At 30.6% G+C, this 12,656-nt stretch overlaps 2 protein-coding genes across 2 annotated transcripts; both read left to right on the forward strand.

Moving 5' to 3' along the window:
• The first annotated feature begins 1,561 nt into the window (after positions 1–1,561).
• LOC130891633 (facilitated trehalose transporter Tret1-like) lies at positions 1,562–5,488 on the forward strand. Its single transcript, XM_057796478.1, has 2 exons — positions 1,562–1,831; positions 3,710–5,488. The coding sequence occupies exons 1-2, from the start codon at positions 1,699–1,701 to the stop codon at positions 5,065–5,067; spliced, it is 1,491 nt and encodes a 496-aa protein (XP_057652461.1). The 5' UTR covers positions 1,562–1,698; the 3' UTR covers positions 5,068–5,488.
• A 1,613-nt stretch (positions 5,489–7,101) lies between these two features.
• On the forward strand, positions 7,102–10,381 carry LOC130891098 (facilitated trehalose transporter Tret1-like). Its single transcript, XM_057795652.1, has 2 exons — positions 7,102–7,345; positions 8,913–10,381. Exons 1-2 carry the CDS (start codon positions 7,210–7,212, stop codon positions 10,265–10,267), a joined length of 1,491 nt encoding a protein of 496 aa, XP_057651635.1. The 5' UTR covers positions 7,102–7,209; the 3' UTR covers positions 10,268–10,381.
• Positions 10,382–12,656: the final 2,275 nt, after the last annotated feature.

The raw sequence follows: 12,656 nt of genomic DNA on the forward strand, positions 1-12,656 counted from the left end.
TTTAAAATCTTGAAATTTTGAATACAAAAAATCACAGTTAGAACGGAATCACCCATTTATCATTAGGGTGCCTTTCAGCTTTGAATAAGTCGACCAAAGTGTTGAGGACTTCTACATTTTGGATTTAGTTTCAAAGTAAGCTAGTAACATTCTTTCTGTGAAGCTGTTTATGCCTTTTTTAGTACTCCATTCCATAAAAGAATTATATCCCTTAAAATACTGTCCCCTGGATTTCTCAGAAAGAAGATTCATAGTCGCCGCTGTTGCCGATTCAACAACATCTTCTGGTGTGCAGTTTAAACTTTCGTCACTATCACTTTCAATCACTAATAAAAATACTACAAGCGTGAAAAAATGAACCGGTACTATTTTTAACGATTTTTGCAAATGAATGAAAAAAAATGTACGTAGAAGATAAGAATTATTAAATATCTTGAATAGAGGTGTATAAACACGGAAAAATTACATATCATGAAAATATTAATACACGAAACTACTTATTTTGAAAGGTATCAAAAATATTTGAAAGGTAAAGTCTCAAATTTGAAATTTCTACCAAATTTAAGGTAACTTTGGGTTTTTGATTAGTAAAATAGGAATCTTTGATTTGTATAACAGCCAAATATTACTGTCGACATTGAAACTGAGCAAGAGGTTTGAAGCAATATATCAATAATTCAAGAAATTCTGCTAAACAAGTTTCAAAAGAACTGTGGGCGAACGTTTACGAAAAAACTGCCGCCAATGTCTCTAACAGACTTTTTTGGAGAAAAATACAGATATTTGCAAGTAAACTTCAAACATTTTTAAAAAGAAAAATAAAGCGTTGTTAATGATAGAAAATATTGAAGGTATTTCTCATGTTTTTAGTTGAAGCTTGATGAATATGGAATGTTTTTCAAGACTTATATGGCATAAATTATTACCACACAAGGGTGGTAATCTCACTTACAACCCGTTGTAATATTTACATACCTCCGTCGTCAATTTCAAAATGCGTCATTAACAATATGAGAAAAATCTTTCTGACTGCGTTGTTGACTGTATACTATACTACTATACTGGAGAAATATAAATTGCACTAGGAAAAATTCAACTTGTTGTATCAAATTTTACTATAAATCATTCGAATTTGAATTTCTGAATTTTTTGTTTACTCCAAATAAATAGAGAAAATTCATTTTCAGCTTAATTATTTCACATTCTCATTTGCGTCAACTTAGATATAAACTTAAGTTTTCTTCGTGACGTAACAAGTGATCTGAACAAAATGGGAGTCCGTGGATGGTGGAGTGATACCCAAGATGGGAAAAAATGGAGGAAAAAGCTAAAACATGCAATAAACTTTAGTTTATATATTTAAAATCAAAACAGTAATCAGGGTAGGTTATTTAGGTTTAAAATGTGAAAGAACAGTAAAATCTCTAAATATTTAGAAAATATATTTTGCTTTTGTGGTTATTAAAGTTACGTCAATAATAGGGAATAGTAACTAACTTCACAACGAAATTATTTTCTATGCGATAAAATAAAACAATACCCAATCTACCCACATTTTTTTAACTGATAAACGTCTTCCTGGTAAGACATTTAGAAATAATTATTATTACACATGACTCCTTATAATCATGTTTCTATGATGGAATATTTCCATTCTCGCGTAAAAACAGTATACAGTATTATTCAATAATTTTGAAAATGGAACGCCGGAGTTCTGATCCACGAATACCACTCCTCACCGATGATGAGGATGACGAAGTGCTTGGTTTAAGTGCAGTGGGGGATGAAAAGAAAACGACAAGTTTATTTTTATACTTTGTTGTATGTGTGGGTAAGTGACTGACTAAATATTAACTATATTAGCTTTTCATCTTACCTCGAATCAAGATCAATCAGATATTCAGTATATAAGCGTTGGTCACATAGTAAACTATTTATTTTATCGGTTTTAGATACTCTTTTGACTCTTTAGACTATAAACCATCTAATTTAAAAAAATTTCGTCGTCGTTATCAGCATATTTGAAAATGTATTCAAATCATGATTAATTTAATACTATTCCATTGAAATATTTTACACTACGTTTTACGTTCACCTATTATAATCACCGGTTCTGAATTTATCCATTCTAAGCTTCCTATCCGGTGCGGTCTAGGTCCTTGAGGATCTTCCTCGTCTCATTCTATTCTGCGGTTGATACATCAATGCTTTCTTCGGCCACATGTCCTGCTCCATCCTCATCACATGTCCGTACCAGAGCAGGTGCTTAGTCTGTATTCTCTCTGAAATCGTGTATACTCGACCTGTTCTGGATATCCTGCACCATATTAGTAGTCCATTTCCACAGCCTTTCTATTTCTTTTCTGTCTAACTGTTAGTTAGCACATCCATACGTTAAAATAGGTTATTTTTGAGTTTAGGTTAAATTTTTCTGACCACAGTTATTTCCTTTATTTTGGTGTTTTTTTTTTCATTATTCCATATTCGGGTGAGTCAAAACTATGAAGAAACAAAGTTAGCTCCTTATATTCGGAGGTAATTGAAAAAATTGAAACTAAAATTCGAAATAAACATTTTTGCATATGTATTTATGAACCTTCCGATTCAAGATAACGTTATATCGCTCATTTATTAACACGTGTTCTTAGCACGAAATTCTGTCAAAATCTTACTTAATTGCTTCTAAAGAGATTAAAAAATGCTCTAGCAGTGAGCAAATTTCTACAAGAGATACTTTCAACATTTTTTTCTACGACTGTTCCTGGAAATAATTTTGTTGGATGCAGTACCGAGCTGGGCAAAATTAAAAAATCTTCTACCCCAACTTAATACGTGTAATAAACATGTTTTGCCCATGCTTCAAATAGTATTGCATAAAAATATTTTTATCTTGTAAATTATTTAATTTCCTGTATGAAAAGAATCCTGCTTAAAGCGCCTGTAAGGGTTCAGACGAATATTCCCAATCCCTCATTTATGTTAAGTAGCCAAAAATAAGACAAGAGCTTGCGTTTATGAAAATCAATTACAACTTTGTTTCTAGAACAATAACACAAATATAGGATTTTAATTTGTCATTAACCCAAAGTATAAAACTGATAATACAATCTGAGGTAGCTTCACAAATTGTCACAAACAGAATAATAGGCAGAATTTTTCAAAAATTCGAAAACTTCTCAACAAAGTAGTAATAATTTTTTTTAATCAACTTTTTTGATTGACTTTGATCCTGCAATTATAATATACATCAGTTGATGTGGAAAGAAATTTTTCCATACAAAATTTTCTGATTGGTAACTGGAAAACATCTAGCGGTTTACTTTTTTTATAACTAACGATAAATTGCATAATTTGCCATGGTACCCGATGCATATTTAAGTTCAGTATAATATCTATGTAAAAAAAATGAAAAGTCTATTTATTTCAAGTGAATAAATGTATGCGAATGTTTGGCATATTTTCAACAATTTTGTGCAGATTTTGGCTCAATATTGCGTATATTTATGCGTATAAGTAGAATTTTTCTATTTGCTTTTCACTGAATAAATGTAATCTCAATATTTATGAGTAGATGTTAGTATCTGAATAATTGAATCGTTAGTACCTACTGAAGCGAATGGAAGTACCTTTAATTATCAAAAAATATTTGAGATGATTTACTTTGAATTGAATTTATTAGTTTGTTTTGATTTTTGTTTGTTTATTTCAGCCTGCCTTGGTTCTAGTTCGTTAGGCGTGGGAGTAGTTTGGATATCGCCCGTAGCGCCCAAGATTACATCTATTAACAGTACCGACAATCCTCTAGGACATCCTGTAACTACAGTCGAGCTCTCCTTCACCGGATCTCTCATACAAATAGGTTCCATATTAGGTGCGGTTGCATTAAAAGGAATGTTTGATACATTCGGAAGAAAACGTTGCCTCAGCAAAATCCATTTTCTAACCGTGATAGCTTTTGCCGCGTTAGCGTTCTCTCAACACATCATTTTGTATTTCTTTTTCTTGTTCATTATCGGATTTCTTATAGGTGGATTGAACGTTGGAACACCTGTTTACATAAGTGAGGTAACTCAAGATCATAATAGAGGATATATGTGTTGTTTAATAGGATTATTTATACAAATAGGGAATCTTTACGGGTATATAATGGGTTCGTATTTTTCGATAGAATATTTTACTTTATTTTGCGCGTTACCTAATTTACTATTTTTCATACTTTCCGATATGTTTCTACCGGAATCCCCTACTTATTTAATAATAAAAAAACGTCACGAAGAAGCCGAGGATGCTATTCAACAGTTGGTTCGCTGCGACGTTATGACAGCTAAGAATATTATTAAAAATATCGAATATACTATAGAACAAACGGCCAATAACACTAGTTCAAGATTGAAATATATGTGGACCGATATAACTGCTAGAAGAACATTTTTAATAACAGCAGTGATATTGCTATTAGCATGCATTGGTATACCAGCTATTATGACATATTTACAATCTATTTTTGAAGAATCAGGTTCAAATCTTTCCGATTCTATGAGTACTATTATTGTTGGAGTTTTTCAAATATTTTGTTTTCTGCTCGCTTCAATTTTAGTAAATAAATTTGGTAGGCGACCACTTTTGATATGGTCAACTTTAATAATTTGTATACCATACTTTGTAGTAGGTTTATATTTCAATTTAAAAATGTATAATCCCTCTTCAGTTGCTAGTGTTAAATGGATACCGTTAGCTGGTATAATCTGCCTTATTTTCGTTGCGGATATTGGGTTAATATCGGTAGCTTACGCTTATTACAACGAAGTATTTTCTATCGATATTAAAGCTACCGCTATATCTCTATTATATTTTATAAGTGGCGTTATAACTTCCTTCTCATCATTTATGTTTCCTATACTTATAGATACCATTGGTCTTGACTGGATATTTTGGATATATGCTCTGATCTTTTTTGCTGGTTTTGTCTTCATATTTGTAAAAGTGCCAGAAACTAGAAATAAAAATATTATAGAAATTCAAAGAATATTTGCCGACAATACACCCCCTTATATAAATTATAAATAGTTATTGATGTACAAATTTTTGGAAGAAAACAGATGAATTTCAATCGAATACTTCATTATACTCTTTAATATGATTTCTCATAGTATAGACGAAGCAAAAAATATCAATTTAATGGTGATTATTGAAACTAAAATCATCGTTTCTGTTTGTATTGTCACATATTTTGTATTCTCATTATAATATGGTGTTTGAAATTTTTAAATGTTCTTCATTCCGTCTAAAATAATAATTTTTGAAGAAGAAAATTCATAGGAATAAATAAATACATGATTTTTAAAAACAAATTTGAATTGATATTCTTTCATATACTGAAACTTGCACCACACCAACATTGTGGTACAATTTAAATTAAAATCTCCCCAATACAAAGTTTGTACTTTTTTTGGACATGTTCATAAAATAAAAAACATTTAAATTATCAGCAACATTTATTTATTTACCTTTAACCTATAGAATCGGCAGGTATTTATTCATACGAGATTTTTAAAAAGCTGTCAACTTCTCAGTTATTTGAACAAATTACAGTCTTTTTACTTTCCATTTTTGAGGCAGTGGTTTGGTGTACTAGAACTAATCTGAATACCACGAGAAACAATCTCTCAAAGGTACAAAGGCGTGCTCAAATCTTACCATGAAATCATGCCTAAAAGCTGCAATAGAATGATCCTAAATCTCCCACCTCTCCACATAGTACTGAAAAACGTTGTCGAGAAAACGTCACCTAGAAGACGGAATCATCATAGATGTTTAAGGACGTTGCATCGAAAAAGTTTAGCTTTGGGAAAAGCTTCACCTCAATAATAAACTGTAAAAGCAAGTAAGATCAAAACACCATACAAGAAATTGCATACAGAATTGCCATTAAATGGTAAACGGACGGATTAAAAACATCATACGGAACTGGAATAGAAGTGTACGAGCCCAGAACCAAACACTCTGAAAACCTGGGTAGCGCACCAATCATTTTTCAAACATTAATTACCAGTAATTTCTTATTAAAAATATCCACACTCAACCTCAGTTATTTGTGTAAGTTATATGTGGCATTTTACCTTCTAAGAAGAAAATCTTGTTTTCAAAAGGTGAAGAAAAGAAAAGTCTTGATCTGCTCACGTTAAAAAATTTCTCTTGATTTTTCCGCTGAAGTATATTTAGATTAATAATAACTTCTACAGTATACTTTCCAGCCCCATGAAAAAGATGGTAGTAATAATAATCCACAACAAAAAAAGATTGAACTCACATCTTCTGAAGAAATTATTAAGGAAGTCAAAGAAAATATAATAAAGAGCCCCACGGATTTGATCTCATTACTAGTAAGGTCCTGAGGCAAAACCCAAAAAAAGTAATAGCAATATCTACAATTGACGTGGAAAGTAGCAGTGATTCCTAAGCTCCACGCGAAGTTTCCTCTTACAGGCCGAACTTCCTTCTACTTATATTGTCGAAACTATTCGAAAAATTTAGACTTGAACGACTAAAACTCATTATAGATGTATATAATCCAATCCCATATCATCAATTCGACTAGGTTAGGTCGATCAGATCCACCGAAGTCGGTTCAAGATTATTATGTCTTGATACAGTTTGAAATAGGGGTTTAAAGCATGAATTGAAGACGTACTTGTCTTAACTGACGTTCTAGAATTGTACATTTCGGACAGACACTTCAGAATTTAACAGAAGGAAACGGAAGGAAAGGTACTAAGAATCGATCTCTTGTCCTGGATCTGCATGTGCAAGAGCGTATCATATGTGCCCGTTCAGTTACACGACCATTAATGGAAGGTCTTAGACAGATATTGTGAAAAATATGAAAATAAACACTATGAAATAACATTACATCTATTTGAAGACAGAAAAAAGTTTGTGCTCGCTTTTTATATGTTTATAGTATAATATACTGAAATATTTTTCAAAATTTTCGATCAGTGAACCAATTAATCATGTTCTATTTCAAATAATTTTTCTGATTCAAGCTTCAATCAGTTTTATAATTATTGATTTTTACCCAACTCTCCCACAAACATCGAAGCAAGTTTCGAATGTTTTTATTGTAGTACTGGATAATGAATTCGTACTTCATTTCTTTATATTTTGAACGTCCAAATATTATTTTTATAGTTCTACTGGTTTAGAAAGATGGTAGCAAAACATGAAATTGATCCACGTAAACCGCTACTGGCAGATACCGTTCACTATAGTATTGATATTACTAATAACAATAAAGAAAGTGTGGAAACTACTAGTTTGTTTTTGTATTTTGTCGTATTTGTTGGTAAGTTTTTAGAAATATAAATTTTAATAATGTTTTTATCGTATTTTCATGAACAATACATCACAAGATTTTTGTAAAAATCTATTACTATGATAAATCAATTTTCTAATTGTACTTATTCATTAGATTAATTATGATTTATATAACTAAAAATAATTTGAAACTTTAAACGAAAATACTAATAAAAGATGGAACTTGAAATGCTATTTACACAATAATATAATAATAATAAATAGTGATCAGTTTAGATTTGGAATCATTTTATTTTTTATCAAAGTATGTTATCAGTTGTTCTTAGATGGATTCAATAAAAATTTTCGATACCACCTATGATTAAATAAAACCTATAAATGAGTAAGGGTAAATGTTATCTACGAAAAGTATCTTAAAACAACTTTTCATGTGAATGTCGCTAAGAAAGTCAATCTTTTCATTGCCAAGGCGAAACTAGAATGAAAGTGATTTTTCTGTGTGAAAACTACAAGTCTATGTGAAGAAAGCAAATTTTTTGTTGCCTTATCGCTAGTGTAAAACTTGTGACAGAGCAACAACTTCCTTCCAACATGCAGAAAACTCTTTCGATATTTCAACTTCAAGAGAAGTAACGTTTCACGAAAACTACAAATGCTACAATTTTCACAAAAATTGAAAGCAATATACAAGTTATTGTTTGAAAAGTCCTGAATATCAATGACTTAGTGATCCCTAACGATCTGACTCCTAAGATAATAAAATAATGTCACTAACTCTAAGAAGGAAGTTTTTTCAAAATAAAAATTTGATTCTTATTAGGAAATTATTACAATTAAATCATTTATTATTATTAATTGGTAGTACGTATATGAAATGTTAAATATTGTAATTTATTCACTGAAGGTAGAAAAAACATTATATATTATATAATATGAAAACACGATCATGAAAAGCTTTTTTCATTACTAATAAAAACGACTACCACATATTTCTTAGATCAAAATGAGGAAATTTAGTTAAATTAACCGCTTAGATTAGATCTTATGGTGTCTAAAAGTTTTCGAATCGTTGAAATGTAAATATGTCTCATAAAAACATTTTTTTCATTGCAAATGTTTGCAAAATTTCAAGCTTTATTTATTTATGAAAATCCAACATTCTTATAAGAATTGATTCTATTACTTATTCATGGATTCTTTGAAATACGTTCTAAAATCTGTTTTTAAACTATGATTAGCAATTGTAAGACCAAAGCAACTGTAGATTTGGCGTTATTAGCTTCTAGCCAATTCGCTCGCGACTCTATTTCTTTTTTTAAACGCATGAACCTAAGTTCTCTTTTAAGTTCATCTCGAAATCGATATAAATATTAACTTATCTCCAAATATTCGAATAATATCTAAAATCCTAAAAGTTGTTTCCTATTTTTAATATGAAAACGATTCCAAACTTTTAACTTCAAGGCCATGTAGCGTAGGTAAATCAAGCCATGGATTACGAATGCTTTATTATTTTAATACTCTTGTATCCATAAGAATAGACCAAAATCGATCTTGAAAGTATTTAAACTTGAATTTCTATTTTTTTTTTGCAGTTAATCTCAGTTTCGTAACCTTAGGAATAGTTGTAGTTTGGATATCTCCTGCTTCCGCGAAGCTGCGTTGTACGGATCCATTAGAGAACCCTTTGGGAAGACCTATATCGACGATCGAATTAGCCGTTTTGGCATCTCTAATCCAAGTTGGACTATGTATAGGAGCTTTGCTATTAAGAGGATTTTTTGATATATTTGGAAGATTGGGCTCCATAATTGTAGTTAACTTTTTACTGGCAATATTTTTAGTAACATTAGCATTAGTATCGACTATAATTTTATATTACGCGATCACATTTTTTATAGGTGTTTTGATCGGTAGTTTGAGCGTTGGTGTACCTATCTATATAAGTGAAATAACTCAAAATCACAATAGAGCTAAAATTAGTTGTATAATGGCATTATTCGCACCAATAGGAAGTCTCTGTAGTTATTCTTTAGGAACGTTTTTATCTTTGAAAACTGCCACTTTAGTTTCATCTGTTCCTTCTTTTACATTAGTCATCTTGTCTTCCCTATTTTTACCAGAATCTCCTATATTTTTATTGGTGAAAGGGAACGTAGAATCTGCTGTTCTAGCAGTAAAATCATTGGTTAGCTGCGATTTGAACACAGCTATAAGATTAACGAAAAATACTGAAATGATATTATCTCAAACTACAAAAAATAATGGAATAGATATTAAATCGGTTTGGTGTGATAGGGCATCGAGAAATGGTTTAACAACATCTTTAGTTCTTATCGTACTTTTCTCTACCAACATTCCAGTTCTTATGTCATACCTTGGAATAATATTAGAAGCTGCTAATACAGAATCTTCAGTAGGGATCAGTACAGTCATCGTAGGTTTAATCCAAATAATATCTTTTGTAACAGCTTCAAATTTGATGGACAAAGTTGGAAGAAGGCCACTTTTATTAATATCATTAGTTACAAGTTGTGTACTTCTGATTATTATGGGACTATATTTTTTTTTACAAAGTAATGGAGCGTTTTTAGAAGATTTTAAATGGTTACCTTTTGTCTGTATTATATCTTTAACGGCTACTCTAGCGACAGGATTATCCTCAGTTACATTCACGTATATCAATGAAGTATTCACTTACAATGTTAGAACAATTGCATTATCATTAATTCACTTCACAAGTGGAATAACTTCATTTCTTTCTGTTTTTACTTTTCCTTTAATAATGGAATCGATCGGTATAGCTTGGAATTTTTGGATTTGTTGTATAATTTGTTTCTTCGGTTTTCTATTTGTGTTTTACCGAATACCGGAAACAAAAGGCAAAGATCTTTTAGAAATACAAGAAATTTTGGGTAATAATTGTAAAACTAGCTATAGCTCAATTTGAAAGCAATAAAATGCGCATTTTGCATACCCCGTAGAAACGTTTTATCAACATGAAAACCAAATGAATCTTGTAAATATTAATTCGAAATAAAAAATGTAACAAGAAAATAAAAAAGCATATTTTAATACCGCATTTTAACATTATTAAAGTTTACAGTTACATCAAAATATAGTCAAGTAGTTTGCTTTGACGTCGTTTAGGTTTAGTGGAATTTTCAATTATAAAGAACTGTAATGAGAACAAAGACTTGGAAGATATGAGAGAAATCCAATATGTTTTCTACCATGCACTAACAAGAGAGAAAACTAATATATTATGTAATAACTTAACATACCTATCGCTGATATTAAACGTGGAACAACAGATTTTTGAAAAACTTAATTTTTATATCGTAATCGATGAACTGATAAGTTCCTTAAAGACATATCAATGATCGATATTTGTAAAATAATAAGAATACATTAGAAATTATTTCATCTAGATAAAAACTGTAACAAATGAAAGTTACAATTATTTTTCAAGATTCACGAAATCTATTTCTTATTATATTTCGTGAGACATTCGTGGAGGCAAAGCAAAATTGATTACTATTCAAAATAAACATCGATTATGTCAAGTTTTCCAAGGAAACTTGGGAAACTTATGATTTGTATTGAATTGCTTTTTATATCCATAGTTTTTCGATTCCTTGACTAAACGAATAAATATTATTGGATTGGAAAGATGGGCAATTTCGTAAAATTGATAATTGATACTATAAACGACAGCTAGATGTCATTGTCGACAAGTTAATTGACTTTAAGAACATCCTATTGTCAATATTATAAAACTGAAAAGATCTTTCATTACTTGTCAATAGGCTTTTACTACACCATATATTATGTGATCATTTTAGATAAAATACTTTTAAATGCCATTTGAAAACAATAGCAGAAACCACAGTAGACCTCTTCATCTTCTTTTTCTTCTCATTTTCCCTTTTGTCTTCTCTAGAGCATTGGAAATAAATTTATCATCGATTTACCTATTTCCTCCACCTTTTCGTGTCCTATGCAAGTATGACTATTTGATTTATAGTCTGTTGTCTTTGGTTTTCTATATCTGCTATTTGTTCCTTTTATATTTTCCTTGATCTGTCCTTTCTTCTTCTTCTTATACTTCTCGTTTTCCATATTCGTTTTGTTAATCTATTTTTATTATGCATACTAGTTTAATCGTGTATTTTTCGTAGGTACTTCATCTGTCATTACGTCCAATTTACCATCTATTTTATTGTTAGTTACCCAAGATTCACTTTCATATGTCAGTATTGGAACTGTTATTGTATTGTATAGGCTCAGTTCTACTTTCATTGATATCTACTTCTTATGAACACATTTTATTAAATGCATAGTATATATTTGTTGCTTTTTCCATTCTGTTTGTAACCTCCGCTTCTATTTTACTGTCCCTTATTACTTTTCCAAGATATTCAAAAGTTGTAGCTTATTCTATTTATTCTTCTTTCTCTATTACTGTGGATTTGTTTTCATTTTTCTCGTGCATTATCATTGTTTTGCATTTTTCAATGTTCATTCCCATTTGCAGTTTTTCTACCTCTTCCATCCAAATTTTAGTTAGTGCTTCCATCTTTCTGTGATTTTCTGCCATAATTACGATGTCGTCTACATAGAAAATACCTTCAAAGTTTATTAGGATCATTTTGAGGTATCCTATGTTTGTTTGTATCTATCTCGTCCGTGTCGTCTATTTTCAGTATAAACAATAGTGTGCTGAGACCTTCCTCTTATTTTATCCCTTGTTCCATTTCAAAGATCTTTGTCCATTCAATTGCATTTTCCCTTTTACTCTTTTATATACGCTTCTTGTGATAGTTATCATTTTCTTTTGTATCTCTTATTTGTTTAATGTCTTCCCCACGTTGTTTCTTTGGATTCACTCGAATGCTGTTCTCAGGTTTTTCGTTACTTATCAATTGTTTCGTCTTTCTTTTCTAAAAGCTGCTTGCTCTTCTTCCAGTTTTTTGTCTTCTTCTTCTCTTAGTCTTCCTTAGAACCTCACACATTTTAATATAAAACTTGATTGTAATGGCTTGTGGCCTATTCCACTGTGACCTTTCCAAATATATTACGATCCTTCAATTCTTAAAGCCTTAAGTCCATCAGCTTAAAAGCTGAACTCTTCATTTAATTTTTTGTCTGCAGCATGGTTGTTAAATGTTCCTAGTGACAAATTATGTATTCTGAAGTTTCTTCTGATCTACAGAATTCACATAAATACTTCTCTGCCAACCACATTAATTGTAAATCTCTATCAACAGCAGTTTAGTTGACGCTTGTCTTTGACTTGGTGAACCCGATTTTGCTCCATTTCCGCTAGAACTTGTACT

The sequence above is a fragment of the Diorhabda carinulata genome, chromosome 3 (genome assembly GCF_026250575.1).
Source record: "Diorhabda carinulata isolate Delta chromosome 3, icDioCari1.1, whole genome shotgun sequence".
In the NCBI taxonomy this organism is placed as follows: domain Eukaryota; kingdom Metazoa; phylum Arthropoda; class Insecta; order Coleoptera; family Chrysomelidae; genus Diorhabda; species Diorhabda carinulata.

Coding starts and splice junctions, on each gene's coding strand:
- LOC130891633 (XM_057796478.1), top strand. CDS start 1,699: ATGGAACGCCGGAGTTCTGATCCACGAATACCACTCCTCACCGATGAT. Junction 1,832..3,709: donor ATACTTTGTTGTATGTGTGG/GTAAGTGACTGA, acceptor TGTTTATTTCAG/CCTGCCTTGGTTCTAGTTCG.
- LOC130891098 (XM_057795652.1), top strand. CDS start 7,210: ATGGTAGCAAAACATGAAATTGATCCACGTAAACCGCTACTGGCAGAT. Junction 7,346..8,912: donor GTATTTTGTCGTATTTGTTG/GTAAGTTTTTAG, acceptor TTTTTTTTGCAG/TTAATCTCAGTTTCGTAACC.